At 44.4% G+C, this 23,194-nt stretch overlaps 2 protein-coding genes across 2 annotated transcripts in view; both read right to left on the reverse strand.

Moving 5' to 3' along the window:
• Nucleotides 1-13,938: 13,938 nt before the first annotated feature.
• On the reverse strand, nucleotides 13,939-15,563 carry LOC122040948 (heavy metal-associated isoprenylated plant protein 35-like). Its single transcript, XM_042600437.1, has 3 exons — nucleotides 15,097-15,563; nucleotides 14,940-15,015; nucleotides 13,939-14,849 (listed from the first exon to the last, which is right to left on the reverse strand). Exons 1-3 carry the CDS (start codon nucleotides 15,136-15,138, stop codon nucleotides 14,152-14,154), a joined length of 816 nt encoding a protein of 271 aa, XP_042456371.1. The 5' UTR covers nucleotides 15,139-15,563; the 3' UTR covers nucleotides 13,939-14,151.
• A 493-nt stretch (nucleotides 15,564-16,056) lies between these two features.
• The window catches only part of LOC122040947 (serine/threonine-protein phosphatase BSL1 homolog), a 39,581-nt gene continuing 32,443 nt past the window's right edge, over nucleotides 16,057-23,194 (reverse strand). Inside the window, exons 11-21 of the mRNA XM_042600436.1 lie at nucleotides 20,077-20,260; nucleotides 19,764-19,968; nucleotides 19,522-19,692; nucleotides 19,212-19,450; nucleotides 18,248-18,332; nucleotides 18,072-18,170; nucleotides 17,806-18,005; nucleotides 17,628-17,703; nucleotides 16,936-17,071; nucleotides 16,716-16,855; nucleotides 16,057-16,392 (exon numbers count right to left, since the gene is read on the reverse strand). Coding sequence (XP_042456370.1) covers nucleotides 16,309-16,392; nucleotides 16,716-16,855; nucleotides 16,936-17,071; nucleotides 17,628-17,703; nucleotides 17,806-18,005; nucleotides 18,072-18,170; nucleotides 18,248-18,332; nucleotides 19,212-19,450; nucleotides 19,522-19,692; nucleotides 19,764-19,968; nucleotides 20,077-20,260 — 1,619 coding nt within the window. The 3' untranslated portion in view covers nucleotides 16,057-16,308. The remainder of the gene's footprint in view (nucleotides 16,393-16,715; nucleotides 16,856-16,935; nucleotides 17,072-17,627; nucleotides 17,704-17,805; nucleotides 18,006-18,071; nucleotides 18,171-18,247; nucleotides 18,333-19,211; nucleotides 19,451-19,521; nucleotides 19,693-19,763; nucleotides 19,969-20,076; nucleotides 20,261-23,194) is intronic.

Raw genomic sequence — 23,194 nt, forward strand, 5'->3', positions numbered from 1 at the left:
GATCGGAAGTGGGATCGGAATATTGCTGCTCTCACCTCAAGAAGAGAAGATGCACCTATCCGTCCGGCTTGATTATAAAGCTACCAACAACGAAGCAGAGTATGAGGCCCTCATAGCCGGATTGCAGGCAGCCCGGCATGTGGGTGCCGGTCGGGTGACCCTCTATTCGAATTCACAGTTGGCCGCTCAACAACTTTCTGGCACCTTTGAAATCAATAGTGTTCGGCTTAAACTCTACGTTGAGGCCTTTGAAAAACTCAAAGCTGCTTTCCGGGAGGTTCTTATACAGAAGATCCCCCGAACGGATAATCAGGCGGCAGACGAGTTAGCCAAACTGGCGAGTTCAATAACACCAGTTGCCATTCAGCAACCAATAGAAAAAGTACTGCTGGTGGCGCACGTCGATCGGATGCAAGGCCTCACGTTTCCAAGCGACTGGAGGACACCTCTTATAGAATTTCTCCGTTCGGGCACCACACCCTCCAATGAATATGCAGCCCGGCTACTCAGAAGAAGGGCCGGTCGGTTCACACTCATCGGTGATCAGCTCTACAAAAAGGCTTTCTCTCGCCCGTTGCTGAAGTGTGTGAGCTCGGAAGACTCGGCTTACATCCTCCAGGAGGTACATCAAGGATCGTGCGGAGGACATCCGGGCGGGCGATCACTAGCCAAGAAGATTTTGCTAGCTGGATACTTTTGGCCAACCTTACAAATAGACGCCGCTCGGACAGTATCTACATGCCTTTCGTGCCAGAAGTATCACAACTTCTCGCACCGACCGGCAGAGGAGATGAAAGCATCAACCGTTTCATGTCCGTTCGATCAATAGGGAATGGATATTGTGGGTCCATTTCCGATGGCGACCGGGCAGAGGAAATTTTTGCTGGTGGCGGTCGATTATTTCTCCAAGTGGGTGGAGGCCGAGCCGCTGGCAAAGATCACTGAACAGATAGTTAAAAAATTCATCTGGCAACACATCATTTGTCGTTTCGGCATCCCTCGTCGACTAGTGTCCGACAACGGGCGGCAGTTCACAGGGAAGATGTTAGAGGATTGGTGCAAGAGCTACGGCATCGAGCAACATTTCACATCCGTGGCCTATCCTCAGAGCAACGGTCAAGCTGAAGTGGCCAACCGGGAAATTCTCCGTATTTTGCGCGCTCGGCTCGACCACTTGGGAGGAAGTTGGCCGGATGAAGTGCCGAGCATTTTATGGGCCATCCGAACAACTCCTAAGGAAGGAACGGGCGTTACACCTTTTCATCCGGTGTATGGCGGTGAAGCGGTCATTCCAGTTGAGGTCGGCGTTGAATCCATCCGGGTCCAGTATTATGATGAAGGCAACGCCGAGCGGAGGAATATGGAGCTGGATTTGGTCGACGAAGAGCGTGCCAAGGCAGCCGTTCGGCTGATGGCGTACCGTCAACGGATGAAGCAAAACTACAACCGGCGCGTCATCCCCCGATCATTCCAGGTCGGCGACCTTGTCTGGAAGAAAGTCAAGCCGGTCGGCGACGTCGGCAAGCTCGAAGCTCCGTGGGCAGGCCCCTTCAAAATCATCGAAAAGCTCCGCTCGGGCGCGTATTATTTGGAGGATGAGAACGGTCGGCAGTTAGATAGGCCATGGAGCGCGAACCACCTCCAGCCTTACCGGGCGGGATGAAAGGTGTACCACTGTAAATCATTCTTTGTACTCTTTTTGACTAATATTGGAAATGCAGAAATGAAGAATCAAGAGAACAAATATAAGACATTGGCAAGAAACGAAGGCCCCGCGCCGTTCGGCCGGAGGTAAATTCGTCTAGCCGAGCGCTCGAGGAACAAAGGCCCCGCGCCGTTCGGCCGGAGGTAAATTGGTCTAGCCGAGCGCTCGAGGAACGAAGGCCCCGCGCCGTTCGGCCGGAGGTAAATTGGTCGAGCCAAGCGCTCGAGGAACAAAGGCCCCGTACCGTTCGGACGGAGGTAAATTGTCCAAATCAATGCTCAATGCTGAAGACCCCGTGTCGTTCGGCCGGGCGTACGATACCCAAGCATTAACACAAAAACCAAAGACCGTCTAGCCCAGACGTTAAACCGTAGAGCCGCGCCGACCGGCTATAAATATCCGCGCCGACGAGCCCCGTCGTTAAAAATCGAGAGCCGCGCCGACCGGCTATAAACATCCGCGTCGTCGAGCACCGATGTTAAAAATCGAGAGACGAGCCGGCGTCTATAAATCCCCGAGCGGAAGACCGACGAGCTCCGTCGTTAAAGATCGAGAGCCGCGCCGATCGGCTATAAACATCCGCGCCGTCGAGCACCGACGTTAAAAATCGAGAGACGAGCCGACGTCTATAAATCCCCGAGCGGAAGACCGACGAGCCCCGTCGTTAAAAATCGAGAGCCGCGCCGACCGGCTATAAACATCCGCGTCGTCGAGCACCGACGTTAAAAATCGAGAGACGAGCCGGCGTCTATAAATCCCCGAGCGGAAGACCGACGAGCTCCGTCGTTAAAAATCGAGAGCCGCACCGATCGGCTATAAACATCCGCACCGTCGATCACCGACGTTAAAAATTGAGAGACGAGCCGGCGTCTATAAATCCCCGAGCGGAAGACCGACGAGCACCGTCGTTAAAGATCGAGAGCCGCGCCGACCGGCTATAAATATCCGCGCCGACGAGCCCCGTCGTTAAAGATCGAGAGCCGCGCCGATCGGCTATAAATAATCGCGCCGACGATCACCGTCGTTAAACATCGAGAGCCGCGCCGACCGGCTATAAATAACCGCGTCGTCGAGCACCGACGTTAAAAATCGAGAGACGAGCCGGCGTCTATAAATCCCCGAGCGGAAGACCGACGAGCATCGTCGTTAAAGATCGAGAGCCGCGCCGATCATGATCGTTCGCAAGTACCAGACTGATTAAGGCCGATCGGCCGTCAGTTTGCCAACACTTCGCATTCACTGAAGGCAATTAGTATAGCTAAGCGCTAAACGATTCTGAGGAAACAAGTCAATTGGTTAACCCGATCGGCCGTTTAGTAAGAAGCTAGGGGAGTCCAACTGATTCTACGAATAAGCAGCAACACACTAAAACGAGACAATAAAGGGCAAACAAAAAATGCAAGCAAAGGAACATAAGGAGGCCGAACGGCACGTACAAAAATTTTTGCATCCGCTGAGCGGATGAAATACAGAAAGCACTTAAAACAACTCGCCTCACTCTGGGTCTTCAAAATTAAAGAAGGCGTCCGGGATATTATCAATCATGGCCGCCAGGTCGGAGGCTGGAATATGCATTTCCGCGGGAAGGTGGCCACCCTTCTTCAAGTACGCTATGGTGACCTTGACCGCCTCGAGGAAAGTTGAGGAGACGTTGCCACCGAATTTTGCGCCGAACCGCTCCGAGCGGAGGTATTCTTGACGAGCTGCTGCTAGGCGACTCGACTCTCCCTCCTTATATTGTCTGAGCGCCGCTCGGGAGGCAATCAGCGTATCTTGAACAACTTTCAGGTCCACCTCCGCTTTGGTGCGTTCGGCTGAGCGCCCTTCCCGTTCGGCAGCTAGTTGGGCTTCCAGATTCTTAGACTGCTGATCTAGGGCTCAGACTTCAACCTTCATTTTATCCAGATCAGCAATAGCCCGCCTCTTCCGGCTGCTGGCGCGCTTCACGTCTGCGTCGCGTGTCTTGACCAGGCCTTCAAGTCGAGCCACCTCTGTCGCCAAGTCGGCGGACTTCTTCTGTTCGGCCTCAAGGGTTTGTTTCTCCCGCTCGGCCGATGGACCCCCGGACACTTGGAGTTTTTCCAGGAGCTCCTCTAGCTCAGCTAGCCGATGGCTAGTGGCGATTTGCTCAGCCCAACGCTGTAAGGGAAATAATAAGATCAGCGACCCAACGGAAACATGGCACAAGAAGAGAAATGAATTTACCTGAGTCGCCTGCTGCATATTGTTATCGCCGAGCTGCTTAGGCGTCATGAGGGCCACTTGAATCTGGGCGTCCTCGAAGAGCTTGGCGAGCGGGCCCGTCAGGGTTATTTCATGGACGGGGCTTGATGGCCGATCAGCAGACAGCAAATATTCCTCCGATGGGAAGCGGAGGGTAGTTTTGATGGTCGGATGGCCGGACGATGCTTCTTTAGTCGCGGCCGCCTGATGCGAGGACTCCCCCATGGTGGAAGTTTCTCCCAACCGGCGTAAGCGGCGACGAGTTTGGGGAGAAGAGCCGGAGGGCCGTGCGGTAGGCGAAGCCACGGGGGTCCCGATCTGTGATGGCGTGCGAGCAGGCGAAGTTACGTCGATCGGCGCATGTGCCCCCTCTTGGGTCGGGGGCAGGCTGGAGTCTCTTCGATGTTTCCGCCGAACCTCCAATGGTGGATCTCCGACCTGGGGAACGCCCAACTCGGCGAGGGCTGAGGAAACAGGATCCGCCTCAACCTCCGTTGAAGCGGATGGGGCAGCTTCTGTTTCAGGGGCGGACTGCGCCCCCCCTTCTCCTGCATCTGCCGGGCGGCTGGGGATGAGACCCCGCTCGGCGAGTTCTCTTTTAGTCGCCGCTTCGATTTCCACGGACTTCAACTTCAGATGATCGGTGGCCTTGGAGCGCCACATGACTTCAGCTGCAGTAAAAGAAATTAAAATCAATTAGACAAAAAAGACTAAGAGTAAAGAATCCTTACTCATGCGGAAGGGGAGATTTGCCCGAACGGGAGACAGTCCGAAAATATACAACACCCCCTTGAGAAGCAACTGATCGATCTTGTATCGCTGACCGGATAACCAGTTCGCCGCATGAAGATAGGCTGGGTTGCTTCTGAACTTGCCGAGCTCCGGCTGAGTCGGCACAGCGGTCTGCCATTTGGTTCGGAAGGCTGGCCGCTCAGGAAGTTGGATGTAGAAGAAAAATTCTTTCCAGTGCTTGTTGGAGGTCGGCATATTGTCAAAAAATTTAAAGCCTATTCTACTTTGGAAAATAAAAGTCCCCAGCTCGGATTGTTTAGGGTAGAAAAAGAAGTGGAATATTTTGGGGTCAAGAGGGATACTGTGCAGCTTAAAGAGGACGACCACCCCGCTCAGCAGTCTAAAGGAATTCGGCACAAGTTGGCCGAGCGGGATGCGGAAATAATTGCAAACCTCCAAAATAAAGGGATGGGTAGGAAATCTAAGGCCGCCCTGGAATTGGTCTAAAAAGAAACAAACGGTGCCGATCGGCGGGTCATGGGGCCGGTCAGACGGGTCGGCTACAACTATTTCATAGTTATCGGGAATCCCATACGTCCGAACAAGGCGCCGAGCGCCCTCCTCATCAAATCGGCTCTCCATAGTCAGGTACTAAGGGCCATGAACTCCAACAGCGGGTTCAGAGGAGCTTGCCATCTCGAAGGAGCAAAAAGACAGCGAGAAATCGAAGGAATGGGAACAAAGAAGGTAGAACAAGTTGGGAGGGCCTTGTAAGGGGAGGGGAGAAGCTTACTGAGGGAAGGTAGACAGAAAGGATCACCAAAGAGCCGAAGACCACCGAGGGGTGAGAGCTGGGGCGGCCGGAATGATGCAGCAGCAGCGGGCACCTTCGACTGAGAATACGCGATGAAACAGAGAATGCGGCGTAAAAGGCGAAGACGAGGGCTTTATACGAACGAGGCTGGTCGGCCTCGTCCATCGGATGCAGGTCACGGAAGACGAAGTCATCATCTAGCCGTCCGTTTCAAAATGACCAGTGTCCCATCGTACGGATCATCACCGCCACGCAAGAGGAGCCACGTGGCGCTCTGTCGCCAGGCACAATTAATGCGCCCATACCGCGCATGCTTCGACTTAATGAAGAGGATTTGCGTGATTTTCGAGAAGATCTAGACAAGCAAACATCCATGTTGAGCGACAAGATAACCGAAATGAAGAGCCGAACGGCTGAATTTGGCAGAAGGGCCGAACGGCCCCAGAGATATTATAAGCGACTGGAAGGCGACGACCGCCCGCTCGGACATATGGTCCAGTCAGTCGGACTCACTGCCTCATTCGACTAGACTTGAAGGGAAGGCAAGTGATCCGGCGGTAAGAATGGGGGGCCCACCCTCTGAAGGGTCCCAGCCTAAGGACGGATGGAAGGCTGGTCAAGTGGGTAATGGTCCGAGCGGAGCTAGAAATAACCCATCCATGGGCTTGGGTTTCCGACGCCAAGGCAGGAGGATTGAATGGCCGAGCGGGAGGCCGATTGGCTGGGATCGAAGGGTCGAGCGGGTGGTCCGTTCGGCCAAGATAAGGGCGAGGGTACAGAGGTAGCCAAGCGGCCTATCGCTTGTCTCGGGATATGGGATGTCAGAGAGGGTATGTCTGATGATTAGGCCGTACACAAGATTGCACGATGGAAGATCTCGCCGTCACATCAGGGAGAGGTGGATACAGTAGCAGTATGGCCTCATGTATGCTCTTCTGACAGGCCCATACTTGGGTATGGTCTAAAGCAGATGACTGCTTCGATTGACGTGCCTGGGCTCTTTCGATAGTTCTATATAAGGCCTCCATTTCTTCACCAGAGGTACACGGGTCTTCTACTTAAAAGCCACTTCTTTGCTATTTCCTCGCCTGACTTGAGCGTCGGAGGGCCGTCGCCGGGACACCCCTCCCGGCTTGGTTTTGTTGCAGGTTCGCCGGAGCACCTGAGGATCCAGTAGGGAGCGCCACATCCCCAGCGTTCGTTGACCCCTGGTTCGGACAGGATCACCATGCAAGCAGGAAAGTATTTATAGTAGGAACCTTGAAGGCGCCTTAAACATGCATTGAAGGCGCCTTCAACATTGAAGGCGCCTTCATTGCTTGTTGAAGGCTCCTTGAGCCAAGTCAAAATGATCGTTGAGGTTCGGATAGAGTTCTATCCGAACAACTCATTGGAGGCGCCTTGGACCTCTGTTGGAGGCGCCATATACCTATGAGATAGAGTTTTCAGGGCCTATAAAAGGACCCCTGGACCTAGGAATTAGATATCAATTGTTCAATCAACTTTGTATTCATTCCTAGCAATAGTTCTGAGCTATTGGAGTGTAAAAGGCTTCTCCGCCTTCAGTAAAGGAGACTTTTTCTAGTGCGCTTTTCATCGTCTTAGATTAACAACCTTCTTGGTTGTAACTAGGTTAACTGCTGAGTCACTGTTTTATTTCTATTTCTTTATTTTAGTTATTTTATTATTGCTATTGCATTTTTGAGTTGAAAGCACGAGGAGGGTATAGTTTTTATTTTTCAAGCAATTCACCCCCCTTTTGCCAACCTCCGCTGCACCAATACACCGAGATTTGCTTGGTTACAACCGAGGAGGTTGTTAATCCAAGGAAAGCGTAGCACTAGTATCTCCTTCAGGCGGAGAAGCCTTTTATAGTAATGAAGCGCACAATAGAAGCTAAACTACAAAAAAAGCTCACAAGTGTAGAAAGAATGCTTGAGTTCAGAATTGTTTAAAAGCTTCTGGACCAAGGCTATATTTATAGCCTTGGTCGTGGCGCCCTGAGGGTTCTGGGTGCTCTGAGGGTTTCGGGCGGTCTGGGGGGATAAAACTTTACCCCCCCCCCCCCCAACGTTCAGATCGCGTCAACCGCAATCTGGTCAACTTTTCAGGTCCAGGCACCCCGGGCAGGTCCGGGCGCCCCGGGCAGGTCCGGGCGTCCCGGACTGTTCCGGCCACCCCGAATCCCGAAGTCAACTCTGGTTCACTTTTCAGTCCGGGTCCTCTGCTCCGGCTCTGCTCGCCTCGGTCCGGGTCTTCTACTCCGGATCCACTCGCTTGGGTGATCTCTGCCATCCGGAAAATGGCTCACCCGAACCCAGCTTCCAGTCTTCTCGAGCAGGCTTCCGCTCCGGCTTCTCGTCCCTCGGAACTGCGTGGTTCCTTCTCGTCCGCTAGCGTACTCATCCGCAGTCTTCATCCCTCGGTCGCACCCCGTGCCGACCTTCTCACTAGCTGTGTCTCTTACTCCTCGAGCAGTCTTCCGCTCCGGCTTCTCGTCCCTCGGAACCACCGCACTCTTCCTTCTCATCCACCGGTGTACTCTTCCCCAGCGCCTCGTCCCTCGGACGCACCGCGTGCCGTCCTTCTCACTAGCTTTGTCTTCCTCTCGACTACTTGTGCTCCTAAGCTCCTGCACACTTAGACACAAGGTTAGAAAAACACAGGACCTAACTTAACTTGTTGATCACACCAAAACAACCTTGGGATTCCAACAATCTCCCTCTTTTTGATGTGAGCAACCCAAATTAAGCTAGGGTAAAATAGCCATAGAATAAGACTAACTAAATTTACAATTAAGTGAAAAAAGATAGATAAATTAATTTTTATCTACCTCTCCTAGACTTGTACTTTTTCTTCTCCCCCTTTGATCACATAAAAAATGGGGTTCCGAAAAATCTAAGGGTTAAAAAAAATTCTAAATAAATTCTAAGTTAGATAATTTGCAAAAAAAAAATTCTAACTTAAATTTTGAATTTTCCAAAAAAAATTTTACGCACGAAAAGATTTTCAAAGTATAAAGATATTTTTTGAAAAAAAAATCTAACTTAAAAAAAATTAAGTAAGAAAATTTTCTAAAAGAAATTCTAAAAAAATAATTTGAAAAAAATGTGTTTAAAAGACTTTTTAAATCATTATTAAATTTTCACCTTAATACTTTTATCAGAAAGTTAATTAAACATTTTTATTTCAATATTTTGGCTTCCAGGTCGTGGCGAGGCACTAGGCCTTCTTGGTTATTGGAGCAACAACCACTTCCTTAGACAAAGTCTCATAAAGAATTTCAATATTTAATTTTCTCGCTGAAAAGCTCTAAGTCTAATCAATAGTTTAATTTAAGCTGGATTTAGGAACCCAATATAGGTTCTAACCTACTGGATTGATTAAAAATTTCTTAGGGACATATTTTCTAGAGATATTCCTAATTTGTCCCTGGTGATATCTATAATACCAATTCAAATTTTAAAATTTTCTAAAATTAGATGAGCATGCATGGTTTTTCAAATTATCTACTTGAATTTTCATATCTTTATTTTTTTATTTCAATTTCTCATTTTCTAATTTTGATTTATCTAATTCTTCTAAGGGATAGGACTTAGCTAGAATTACTTTTAAATTTTTATTTCCATTTTTTAATTTGCAGCAATCTTTTGTTAAAAGTTTAACAAACTTAAACATTTTTTCGGGAGGAAGAGATCGTACCTGACTTACCTTATCGATCTCGTTGTCTGTTTCTCCCCCTGAACTGCTGATTTCTTCCGACGTGGCTCCCCCTTCATCGATGCTCTCGATTCTCATTTCGGAAGAGCTTGACTCGCAGTCGTCGTCTTGATGACTTGCCATTAGAGCAAGTTCGTAGAATGCCTCGACTTCCGACTCCGACGACGTATCGTCCCACGTCGTCTTTAGGGTCTTTCACTTTTGGATAGGCTTCTTACCCTTCTGCTTGTCCTTGTTCTTCAGCTTGGGACAGTTGTCCTTGACGTGTCCTTCTTCATCGCAGTGGTAACAACGGATCATCCTTTTCTTTTTCCCCTATGAATGGTTAGTAGATCTAGATTTATAAAGCTTCTTGAATCTTCTTACCATCATTACCATTTCCTCATCGTCGAGAGAAGATTCCGACTCAGGTTCGTCTCTCGAAGCCTTGAGGGCGACATTGTTCTTGGGCTCCTTCTTTCCTGCACATCTTGACTCATGCACTTCAAATGTTGAAAAGAATTCTGCTAATGAAATTTTTTCTAAATCTTTTGAAATGTAAAAGGAATCTACTAGTGATGCTCATTTTGAATTTCTAAGAAAAGAATTCAGTGCGTACCTGAGCGAATTTCGGTTACTTACCTTTTCTCCGAGATTTAAAAGTTCGGTAATGATTTCTTTTATTCTCGAGTGCAGATGCACGACTGTCTCGTCTTCCCCAAGTCATAGGTTGGTGAGTTGATTCGAAGCAGATCTCATCTAGCGAGCTTGACTTCAGAAGTTCTTTCGTGCAGCTCGAGGAACTTCTCCCAAAGTTCCTTCACGGAGTTGTAGTTGTCGATTCGATTGACTTCTTGTGGCGGAAGAACGCTTAACAGATGGTATTCTGCTTTGTCGTTCGCCACATATTCAGCTTGCTCCTTTTTTGTCCATTGATATTTTTCCTTGCCCTCTGGAGCTACAAAGTCAAGTTACATTGTTAAAATTAATTCAAAATCTGTTGTGAAAAATACCTGCATCAGTTTTTTCCAGGTAACGAAATCCCCTTCATATTTCAGCTGGTGGATGCTTGGTCCGACCATTATCTTTACTTCGATTGGCGATTAGTCCTCCTGAAGCGCCTCGGCTTTGATACCACTTGTAGGATCGGGCGGCCAACTAGAAGGGGGGTTGGATAGCCCTATAAATACAAAAATAAAAACCAACCCTTCTCGAACTCTTAAGCTAACACTTGCATAAATAGATAAACAGAGAATAACTCAGAAAAGTAAAAGGCACATCGAGATTTACTTGGTTACAACTGGGGAGGTTGTTAATCCAAGGAAAACATAGCACTAGTATCTCCTTCAGGCGAAGAAGCCTTTTACAGCAATGAAGCACACAACAGAAGCTAGACTACAGAAAAAGCTCACAAGTGTAGAAAGAATGCTTGAGTTCTGAATTGTTTAAAAGCTCTGAACCAAGACTATATTTATAGTCTTGGTCGGGACGCCCTGAGGGTTCCAGGCACCCTGGGGGATAAAACTTTATCCCCCAACGTTTAGATCGCGTCAACCGCAATCTGGTTAACTTTTCAGGTCCGGGCGCCCAGAAGGGTTCCGGGCACCCCGGACTATTCCGAGCGCCCCGGACCCGGAAGTCAACTCTGGTTCACTTTTCAGTCAGGGTCCTCTGCTCCGGCTCTGCTTGCCTCGGTCCGGGTCTTTTACTCAGGATCCGCTCGCTTGGGTGATCTCTGCCATCCGGAAAAGGGCTCACCCGAATCCAGCTTCCGGTCTTCTCGAGCAGGCTTCTACTCCGGTTTCTCGTCCCTCAGAATCGCCGCGTGGTTCCTTCTCGTCCGCTAGCGTACTCATCCGCAGTATTCGTCCCTCGGTCGCACCCCGTGCCGACCTTCTCGCTAACTGCGTCTCTTGCTCCTCGAGCAGTCTTCCGCTCCGATTTCTCGTCCCTCGGAACCACCGCACGCTTCCTTCTCGTCCGCCGGTGTACTCATCCGCAGCGCCTCGTCCCTCGGATGCACCGCGTGCCGTCCTTCTCGCTAGCTGCGTCTTCCGCTCAACTACCTATGCTCCTAAGCTCTTGCACACTTAGACACAAGGTTAGAAAAACACAGGACCTAACTTAACTTGTTGATCACACCAAAACAACCTTGGGGTTCCAACAGAGTAAATCAGAGATAAAGGGTTGTATTTGGCTCAAAGCTTGAGGACTTCTTTTATAAGTCTCATTCCGTCAACTGATAAAAGGTTCTGTCAACTAAACCTATCCATCAACTAATAAGCTTATCCATTGACTGATCCTTTGCTCCTTCCTTGTTTGTTGTGATATGATCCATCCAATCACGGAAATCACGTTGTTCCATCGACGGAACAAGGTCTTTCCATCGACTGAACCTCTTTTTATCTTTTGTACTCTAATTCGAATCTAGTTTTATTCTTAGAAACCTAATGATCTGTCGACTGATACCCTTAATCCGTTGATAGAATCGTGTTTTTTATTTGTGCTTCTAAATCGAATCTCACTGCTCTAATTTTCCATGGATCCATCGACTGAATAACTTTTTTTGTCGATGAAACCGCTTAAGAACAATTCTTATAAAACAGTATTAGTATAAAAATAATTTTTACCTTGCAACACATAATTAGAACATAATCCTGCATTACAAGTAAATAAAGTATGTATAATTAAGGCAGTAAGAACTATCTTGATCTTAACTTAGAAACCTTCGTTAGTTTCTTTAATTGGATCAATGCCTAAGGTTGCCCCTACTGGGGCATGACCTCACCGCACTACCTCCAGTAACTTACCTCAACTCACTACTAAATATTGGATCTTCTAGACCTATTTGGACTAACCGCTCAGCATCAGATCGACTACCAAGGCTTCCACTTGACTTGATATCGGGTCTAGTTGCCAGATGTCAGGTTCACTTAACCCATCTGGACTTCTTGCCTGATTTCATGATTTGCTGAGATTTCCCTTGCTTAGTATTGGGTCCAGCTAACTTACTAGGACTTTTCAAGTTGAGCATCCTGCACACTTGATCAATTTCTCAAATAATAACAAGATTTAACTTTAAACTTTTAATACCATCAAAATATAAGTTTGATTATGGTGCTCCTTGTACCAACAATAACAATGGATTCTATTTGTTGACAATCAATTTCCTATGATATCTTAGGCACCAAATGTATCTTCTTTTATCATGATATTTTCTTAGTTATGTCCTCTGTTTTAACAATTTAGTTTCATTTAAGATAATGACAAAGGTGTTGTATCATGAGTATGACATAAATAAATCAAATGTTCATAAGTAAGTTTGGCATAAGATTTAATAAGAACTTACTTATATTCTTTCAACGTACACAAGGTTAATTAGATGAACAACTCATTAAATTAAATAAATAAGTTTAAACATATATGTATTTAAGTTGTTATTATTTGAGAATGGAGATTATGAACTTTTCATGAATAATAATTATGAACAATGCCCATAAACAAAGCTTTTAATTCAAGTTCATCAACAAAACTTTTATAGAAATTCTAAATAAACTTATAAATAAAATAAAAAGTTCTTAAAATGACCACATAAGATTATAATTTACTAACCATCCAAACTGACCAAATAAGATCACTAACAACCCATACAAGTTTTAAAATGTAAATACTTTAAATGATAAAATAACTGAAATTAACTATCCAAGTTAAAGTTAAAAGACAGTAAAAGAAGCTTGAATAACTAATTTAGTAGTATAGTGAATTTTAGATTCGATTTGACTTAATCATATTGTTGAGGTTCAATCAAAGTTTTATATTGGAAAGATTTGATAAAAATCATGAGGTTAAAAGGATGCATGATATCTTCATTAGCATAAGACCTTTTGAAAAGAGCCCAAGAGTAAAGTCATGAGGATCTAGGCCCAAAATGAACAATATCATGCCATTATGGAGATATATGGACATCCTTTTACACGACAAATAGTATCAGAGTCATGGTCCAAGCCAGATGCCATGTGACGCGGCCTTGAATGAAGTTGAGGGTGGGCCCAGAGTAGGTCAGGGTAATCGTATGTTCGCGGGGAACCCGAAGTAGTCCAAGATGATCAGATGCTTGCAGGGAGGCTTGGAGCAGGTCAGAGTGATTGGATACTTGCGGGGAGGCAAGTAAGTCAGGGTGACCAGATGCTCACGGATAGACCCAAAGCAGGTCAAGATTGACCGGATCCAGCTACTTACGGGAATGTCTGGAGGAGGTCAGGATGACCGGATGCTTGTAGGAAGACCCCGAAGCATATCAGGGTAACTGGATGCTTGCGGGGAGGCCTGGAGCATGTCAGGATGACCAGATGCTCACTGGGAGGCGAAAGTCAGGGTGACTGGATGTTCGCAAGTAGGTCCGGAGCAGGTCAAGATGACCGAATGCTCGCAAGGAGGTCCGCTGTAGGTCAAGGTGATCAGGTGCAAATGCTTGCGCGAAGATCCAGAGCAGGTCAGGGTGAACAGATGCTCGCGGAGAGGTCAGAACCATAAGAGTAATTGTGATCCTTCGTTTGAGGAGAGGATTGTTGGGGTTCAATCAAAGTTCCACATTGGAAAGATTTGGTAAAGATCATGGGGTTAAAAGGATGCATGATATCTCTATTGGCATGCGGCCTTTTGGGGAGAGCCCAAGAGCAAAGTCATGAGGACCTAGGCCCAAAATTTATAATATCATATCATTATAGAGATATATGGAACATCCTTCGGCACAACACATGTAAACTTGACTTGATTTAGAGCCCTAATCAATAGATTGTGATACAAAAAATTAAAGATTTTGCTAATATACTGTCTGATTTTACCAGCATGTATTACAATTCTATCATCCTGATTTTGCCAACATGCACCTCCATTTATTGACATTCAAAACTACACAAGTAGCAGTTGAAGCTTTACCACAACCATGACACTAAAACAAGAGCTTTGTTCTGTGTCATCACATAACAAAGCAAGCGTTGGCATTCTCTTCGCTGAATATGTAATAAGATCCCGCCGACGCCGTCGAGTACACGTAGCTGCCCTGCTGCACCGGCGACGGGTCATGGATGTACGCCCTGCCGTGGCCCATGACCGGCTGCACTGAGCTATAGCTCACCACGTAAGTCGGCAATTTGCCAGTATAAATATTAACCGCCGGCGAGCTCACAGTCCCTCCGCCCTCCACCTGCGCGGCCGTCTCAGATTCGTTTCCGCCACCTCCGCCACCGTTGCTATGTCCGCCCTTCTTCCCCTTTTTCTTCCGGCCACCGCCCCCGCCGCCGTTGGCCGCGGCTGGCTCCGCTCCGCCCTGCTTCTCCAGCGCCGGCGGAGCGGCCGCCTCGGGCTTTCCGGGAGCTTCGCTCGGGTTCTCTTCCTCGTCGGAGGAGGTTCGGTCGCCCTCAGGTTTCTGCGGCGGTGGCTCGTTCGCCGGGGGGGCGGCGCTGCTGATGTTCTTGTTTTTGTTTTTCTTCTTCTTGTTCCTTTTCTTCTTGCCACCTGTGCCGGCGCCGGCGATGCCTTCGGGCGGCGTCGGCTCTGGCCAGAGCTCCGCGTGCTTCCCGGTCTTGTTCAGCTTCTTTATGAGCGTCTCCGCCGCAACGTTGCAGGTCACCACCACCTTGTGCTGCGGCAAGTCGATGCTCACCCTGTAAACCCCTGAGAAAACCTCTCACGACTCAACATATCTCAGACCATAATTCAGAGAATTCAACAAGGAAAACAGAAAAAGGAACAACCAATTTCTACCTTCGATGTGATGCAGCACCCTCTTCACCTCCCTCTTGCAGCCTTCGCAATGGATCGAGACCTTCAAAGCCACAGTCTGAGGCATCACCAACAAACAGAATTTAGTTCTCGATACATCAAAGGGAATAATCAAGAGCAAGACTGATGAAGCAGCAACCTGATAGTTGAGTGGCTCAGGGACCTGCTCAGCCGCTGCCATGAGGAGAAGAGCAGTGGAATCGATCGAACCTCAAAGAAAGAAAGAAGAAAAACAAGAAGAAGAAGAATAAATAAAAGGGAAGAAAAGGGAGAATGTGCTCGGTTTCTGACTCGATGCAACATGGAGGCGGCATATTTTCAGCATTTTGTTGCCTGAGATCGATTCATGAGGACCACCACCCCGTTGCTTTGTAATCTTTACTGGTCAGTGATTGATCACTGATTTCTAAAGATGAGTGCCGTCATTGGTCCGTACGGACTCGTCCGCAGCCTAATAAATAGTTCTGGTATCTAAAATTTGCAATCCTACTAATTCCGGTCCATGTAAATTTCACTGACTACTAAAATAAGTCCACAAGTGTAAGTGACAATACGACACAACAATCCAAGTAAAACAAAATTGGAATGAGAATTTCTTGCTCCTTGAATGATATTTATTGTCCATGTTAATCGCATCGCTTAAACTCCTATCCCACCCCATTCAGGTGAGTGGTCAGGGAATATATGTGGGGAAATTAATCATCCTAAAATTTTCAAGGAATATATGTGCAAACAGTGCATGGTGATTGTCCTTTTTCTCCTTTGTTTATCTAAAATAATAGTAAATAAAAACAAAGAGGATCCCTTTGTGGGTGATGATACATTCATATTCCCTTCCCATATATTGCTGTCACCCCTGGTAGCATCTCTTCTTGGCCAACACAGCAGCAAATTAAAGGAATCCGCTTTTGAAGGAAAATGTGAATGATAAATGGCTAATTGAGATCTTCATATATATTCCTCATATATTCCACAGGATTTACTAGCTAGCCTGAGAATAATGACGGCCGATGAGAAGAATCACTTTAATCACAAGTTACTACAGGCAGTCATCAGAAAGAATCGAAAGAAGAATTTAGTTCCCAAAGAAGCATGATCGTTAATCAGAAAGAGCAAGAAAGAACAGATCAGGAGGGCATGGAGACAATTTTTATATCTCCATCGCCCGCACAAAGCTTTATAATTTAAGGGGATGTAAATTCCACCAAAGCCTGTTCGTGGAATTTGGAACAAAGTCATACAAATAAACACGGGATCACCTTTATGGCTTACAGATCATGTACAGATGGTACGCTGTAACAATGCACAATATACGTTAATAGATACGGAAGAAATTTCAACCAAACTGCGGTTAAATGTAAGCCAGAGAACTCCGGTCATTAGCTGATTGGGGTCGGCCTCGAGTTGGAGTCGGTGGCCTCTGAATGTTAAGTTCCTACGTAAGGCACCATTTCAAAAGGGTTAGAGTCGATCCAAAGGAATTGTTTGCATCAACAAGATGTGGCATATAGTGAGGGATAATAACAATGGCTTAAATCATGAACGACTTGATAATAAACTGGTGCCTTAACCAATAATTACTAAAGCAGTAGTGTGTTGGTCTCTTCAGATTTGTTACCACATCACATTTAGTTGACATTGGGCTTCATAATGAACAGCTAAGAAACACAAATCAAGATAGTTGTCCCATTGATAATAGATCTAAACCAAGTTCACTTAGTTAATGATGCATATTAACATAATACTGGTAGTTTCGACCTGCATCCACGTGTCCTCTAGGACATGCTCAGGAGAAGACTCTGGCGATTGAAGCGGTGGCGGAAGTGGATGAATCAGCTTTGGAACAATAACCAACCCTCTACCAACTACGAGTATCGCCCCAGCATTGTTAGCAGTCCCTGATACGGGTCATGTATCAGTGGGTAAGATATTTTTATTTGCTAAAATCACAGGAGCAAAAACGTTGAGGTAATGTTACCGCAATAATTAGTTGCTGAAAATAAGGTGATTAGTTGCCCTTGGGCAAACCTTTCAAAGCCATCCATGACACATTCATGAGCTCTTATTATGAGTTGTAACTTGTTTCTTTTGCAAAACTCAGTGACACGGTCAGGCTGCAAGATCAGAAACTTATTCAAATAGCATAAATGAGAAAGAATCCTGGCCAACAGACCAAGCACTCTATTAATTTTCTTAACAGGTAAAAGAACAAGGATGCAAAGACACAGAAATACATTAGTGCATATCACTATATGCCTAGATAACTACACAGGATGAGTACATTTAATAACCTTTTGTTGACTCATACTCAAAACGATAAAGGAAAAGCATGGCTAGCTAAAAACCCAACAAGGGAGACATAACATAGAAGGCCAAAACTGGAAAACCAAAGAAGTTGAAATCCGAAAACACTTCCTAGTTCCTATAAGTAGTAACTGCCTCTGCCAATAAATAAAGATATTCTTCAAGAGTGTATCTACAACTCAACAGACTCCAATCACCAAGGTATTCACGTTGGAAAATTCCTAATATGAAGTATCTGTATGGACAATTTATCATGCACGGCAATCTATTCAATATATTTACTCCGGATTGGTGGCCAGTGTATCTAAAATCCGTTCAGCAATGAAAAGTATTAAGTATTTCAAAGATTAGCATCCGTCCATATACCCCAAATGTGACAAGCCCAGGTCCTCTTGCATTTGGTCTCAAACCCTCTATGCTATCGTTCTCTGTGGGATCAGACCTGCAAGTTCAAATGATACACTCAAGATAAAAGAATGATAACCTCATAAGTTACAAAAGCATGACAGGTCATGCATTGCAATTGCACAGGAACTACAAATACCAAAGAAGATCCATTAAGACAATAGATCCAACATCCATGTTAATAGGCCTTTCAAGCTTCTCTATTTGGTCAACAGAATTTATGGACCTCCCAATACCACCATGCATACAGATAATCTTCTTCTCTATGAGAGCTGCAAGTGGAAGGTAGTTGAAAAGTTGATTAAAGCGTGTCCATGCCCATATCCCGTCACTTTCCCCCTGCAAAACTTTCTGGTGAGCAATATCTCATACATAATCCAGAAAAATACTAATCCGTCTTCCTACCATTCTCTCAATGCATTCAAGACGAAAACCAAAAAGGGCATTGATGTCAGCTGCTTCGTGGTTTCCTCGGATCAGGTGAATGTTCTCTGGATTCTCTATCTGTATAAAAGATATCTGACTTACAACACAATATATAGAGGGAAAACTGTCATGTAATTGAATAGCACAAAGCTTACTTTCAGAGCAAGTAGTAGAGTTATTGTCTCCAAGCTATGCTGACCCCTGTCCACATAATCCCCCAAAAATAGATAGTCTATGTACCTGAAATGCCAACTCTTTATAATGATAGAAAAGGAGAAATGCCCTGAAAGTGCAGACTAACACTGTACAAAAACATGCAAGCTATCCATTTACATTGTTAAATATTTATTCACCATACTATAAGGATAAGTGCAACTAATTCTAGTTCCCAGCTCTAGGATTAATAGCATCAATAAATTTTTCCCGAGTATGCCGTATGAAACAACCAGTGTAAAGCATATGAAAGTACTTGGAACTCATAGGATAGTAGAACTGACTTTGTCAAAAAACAAGTAAAATATTTCTTTATTCAATTATGTAGAATAAAGCAACAAGTTCCTAGATGAAATGATGATGATGGCACACCAAAGCAGATTAGCCACCTAAGCCATCCTCAGACAGACTTTCACCTTTTGAAATGTATCTCTAATCAGCAGGTGCACACCAAAATCAGCATGCTGAAATCCTTACTTTATTCTAAGTTTGGTTTCTACTGATAGTAGAACCTCAAATATACCAGGATGCAGAATGCTTGTCTGATACCTAACCCATGTTGGTCTAGAATGCTCTTAAGAGTTTCCTGAGAATGCATGGCCGGACTTCTAGGATTCCTTTCTGCAGGTTTATATTGTCCTGAATCTACTTAATACCACGGAAAGTTAACTAAATACTGTCTAAGATTCTGAATCAGAGAGTTTCATTTTTATATTAAAAAAGACATACTAAAAGGCTTATTAAGCCTACCATCCACAAGGGTGGTAGAGGCAGTGACAATGTTGCCATAAAACCCAGGGTTGGATCCCTATCTTGTAATATTGCCATTGCAATTCCTTAATTACACCAATTTTTTTAAAAGATTTTTTTTAAAAAAAGCTTATTACACCAATGTCTGAGTCTTACGTTATGTCTCCGGCGGTCGAGGGAGAGCCATACTCATCAAATAATCTCATAAGATCACCAAATTGACCATGAAGATCACCAAATACTTTAACTGGAGCTTTTAGTTGCAAAACTGTTGGTTCCTGCCTAAAAATCTGTTCCGCGGCATGACAAAGTTCACCAACTTCATAGGAATCAAGGAAAAATCTTCTATTAGCAGGAGGCTTCCAATTTCTTGGTCTGAGCAAATGTGATATAACCTACAACAGAAGAATATATAACAATATCATTTATGTTATAATCTTGAAACATTAGCTAATTGTATGCTTGCCTTCTTATGCAAGCCTTCAGGAGATTTCTGCCTGTTCAAGAACTTTTTTGTTGGATAAGTTTGTTCAACATTTGTTGGGTACATTCTTCTACTCTCATTCTCAAACTGATCCAGTGAAAGCTGCCTTACAAGCCCTCCTAGGTTGCCGACAGTCTCTTTAGCAACCACCACCTGAAATGCTAGAATAAGGATCACTTTTAAAAATAAAAATAAAATGGTAAAATGTAAAGATGAAAGTATACCGCTCGAGGATGAAGCCGTACACCTGGCTCAAGGGAGTCGGGAACATCTGAGAGATCATCTTCACCTGACGTTTCATCAATGATAGGAAACTCTGAATCTCCATCATCTGAGATATTTTCCCTTGCAGCCCGCCAGACAGCGCTCACAGCTTCAGCTTCAGCAGCAGAAGCCTGAGTGAGCATTTCAATTGATTTCTGATCCACACTGATAAAAATAAATATTGTTCATCATCTTTCAGAAATCCACTTGGTTTCATAAAATTCATTAAGTACCATAGCAAATAATATGAGCATCAAACTAGAAAGCTTCAACCTGGCAGAGGAAGCTGAATCTTGCTTCTTATTCAATGGTTGTTCAGCAAACTGGGAATCCAAATTGACATTTTGATTAGGTTTGTAATTTACAGAAGGGACACTACCAGAATTGGACATTGAGGAACTGACTTCAGATTGAAAAGTAGAATTTTCGGCAACCAGAAAATCATCAAGTAGAACATCTGCAAAAAGGGTGTGTGTTGCAAGCTCATAATTTGCAAAGAGTAAAGAACAGAAAAAAGATTCAGATGTAAAATAATTAGAGAGATGATGCAATAGGATCAAATTAAGTAACAGAGTTGTTTAAGTAATGGCATAATAAGTGTAATGTCTTTTGTTTACAGGCTTTGGTAGGTGGTTTTTATCCTTTTTTCTGAAATGCAAAGGCATCTCGGATAATGAACTGGACAAGGTATTGTTTTATGAACTAATCTACTCTGGATCTTCTTTCTCTTGCTTCTAACCATCATTTTCTCCAGCCTCTCACCTCTCTTTTCTCTTCTTCCCTCTCTTCCCATTTCCTCTCTAGTTGTCCTGATGAAACAATTAGGGCAGAACCCACTCTCTTCTAACCATCCACTCTCTGGAGTATTTTAAAGCCTAGCAAACCTGAGGAACATTTGGAGGTTATGAGAAACCATGTTGCACGAAGAGAATTTTCCTTGGGAAAATTTTGGTGCCAATGAATGCTAGAGGCGAGCTTTTCAATTTTTCTCCATAGGTCTTTGGCGGATCGAGTGTCACTTATATATAAAGCTTGGACATCGATATCTCTATGTCATTATGTTTTTCTCTCAATATATAAGAGTTAAATTCCCTCCATGGACATAGGCTTACACCAAATTCCGACAAATTGTTCTTATCTCTCGTTGTGTGTTTGTGATACTTTATCAAGGCAAACACTTCATCATGTGCATTTATGATGGGAGATTATACCTCGTTCTAAAAGTACCAAGTTTGGATCTATTAGTGTGTTTGAGGTTAACAGGAACTAGAAATGTGCTAGAATGACTCCAACCTCATACAACGGTATTAGGGGCATTTGTCATCCTAACAAGGGGTAGAGCAGTCAACAGAGAGAGTATTTGAGGTTGGCAAGGACTTCAACAAGTATAGAAGACTAGCTATTTAGAAGTTCAATGGAAGTACTAATTTCTCTTATCGAGAATATCAATTCTGTTTACAAGCAAAATATGTGAGGTACTCTAAGAAAAGGAAAAATTATCAAATACCATAAAAGTGATTGGAGATTATACAGGCAAAGGTAGTCAGTATCATCAAATTATGATAATGTTATTCATATAATTGCTAGTAAGACTACAACATGTGTGTTTTGTGGCAATTAGGAGCATATTACCAAATCCATCCCATGAGCTGGGTTAGATATGGTAGGTAACAATGATATTTAAACAAATCTGAAGGAATCATATGTACTAGTTTATATATGGTAGTTGATAGGGATATTCAAACAAATTCCAATGTAAGTGTACTAGTTACAGACAGAGCAATAGTAAGGAAAGTTTTATGGGCAATGATTTTAGTAACATAAATATAGATCCAGGCTCAAATCATCAAAGGATATTCACAAGGCATGTAGTCACGCTACAAAGAAAAGCCCAGATAATTGATGCTAAGGACATTGCTATTGTTGTCTCAAAGGAAAAGAATATGTTGGGACTAGTGTGTTGAGATGGTCAGATACACTACAAGGGGTGAATACTGATTGTACCTACAAATAAGAATTATAATACTCTTGATAATAGTTTAGCAAGGTCACAAATACAAATTATACAGCAGAAATAAATTCATACAAATTCAAAGCATATCAATCTCACACACAAGGATGAAACATGGTTGCCCCCGAACAATGGTGCAATAGTTATGCCCTCCAATAAATAAGCTAAGGTTCAAGTCTCAGTTGTAGCGCACTACAGGGATTTCTCTTTAGTGAGAAGTGGGCCTAAGAATGTTGGCCATCTGGATGGGCCCTCCATGAGCGCTTCCCAATTTACCAAGATGGCTAAAACTTTCATGGGTCGGTCGATCACCTCCAGGATTAGTTGGATTAAAGGGATTACACAAAAAAAAAAGGGATAAAACATGGTTCCTCGTTCCTATTCCACAACTTATGACTAGTAAGTCACCCCCAATGAGTCACAATCTTTCTCCTTTGTGGTGAACTACTACTAGAGGTGGATAAACATCTTACAACATGACCAATTACAAGCACTTAGAAGAGGACGACCTAAAAATACAAGGGAGACGCTCAGTTAGAATCTAACCAATCATTATTTTTCACGAACTTCAAGCCACCACCTAAGTCCCTTTTTATAACCTTCAATTTCCTTTATTTTTCACTTGTTATTTAGTTGATTTGTCACCAATCAGTCGATTGGATCCACACTTAACCTAAGTCAATTGGAATCCATCATCAATCAACGAGGGCACTGTAGCCCTTATTTCATCTAACCATTGCAGTATTACTTTGTCGGATCAACTGACCCTGCTTAATTGATTCAATAGCGAATACAAACATTTTATTCAATCGTGGATCGCTCTGAGTCAACTCCTTAGTTAAAATCATTCTCCTAGGTACTATCCTCTAAAAATAATGGTTGTGGATCAAAACATTTGACGTATCAGTTTCAGGATCAGTACTACCCTCTAAACCTTTAATCTTATGAGCAATTATGTTATCACCAAAAATACCTACCGTGAAGCCATCCAAGCAACCGATCCCATAGAAACACCAGCAGTAGGCTTTGCCAAGCGAAGTGATTATCAAGGAGCCACCTCTGCATTATCAGCTATCATTAAACAAAACAATACCCAAATTCAGCTTCTTGCCCAAATTATTGAAAGTCTAGGAGACATTCAAACAAGCCTAAACAATATCCTCGAAAATTCTAAACATAAAACTTCCACAACAATACCTGAGAACTTAATCTCAAAATTACAAAACCTAACCCTTGGCAAAATTGAAAAACCTAAAGAGGTAGTGGGAAAACTAAGAGTCTTCCAAGACCCATATCAATTACTAAAACAAGAGCGGGCGAAGCTCAAGAAGTAATGGCGGAACAACAATTAGTAAGCCAAACCACAACTTCTGCCCCAAC

This window comes from Zingiber officinale, chromosome 2A, assembly GCF_018446385.1.
Source record: "Zingiber officinale cultivar Zhangliang chromosome 2A, Zo_v1.1, whole genome shotgun sequence".
Lineage (NCBI taxonomy): Eukaryota > Viridiplantae > Streptophyta > Magnoliopsida > Zingiberales > Zingiberaceae > Zingiber > Zingiber officinale.

Bases quoted from the DNA above. Each gene is read 5' to 3' on its own strand.
- LOC122040948 (XM_042600437.1), bottom strand. From the start codon at position 15,138: ATGGCAGCGGCTGAGCAGGTCCCTGAGCCACTCAACTATCAG. The intron at 15,016-15,096 runs GTTGCTGCTTCA...GTGATGCCTCAG, and splicing joins CTGAGCCACTCAACTATCAG to ACTGTGGCTTTGAAGGTCTC. The intron at 14,850-14,939 runs GTAGAAATTGGT...AGGTTTTCTCAG, and splicing joins GGTGCTGCATCACATCGAAG to GGGTTTACAGGGTGAGCATC.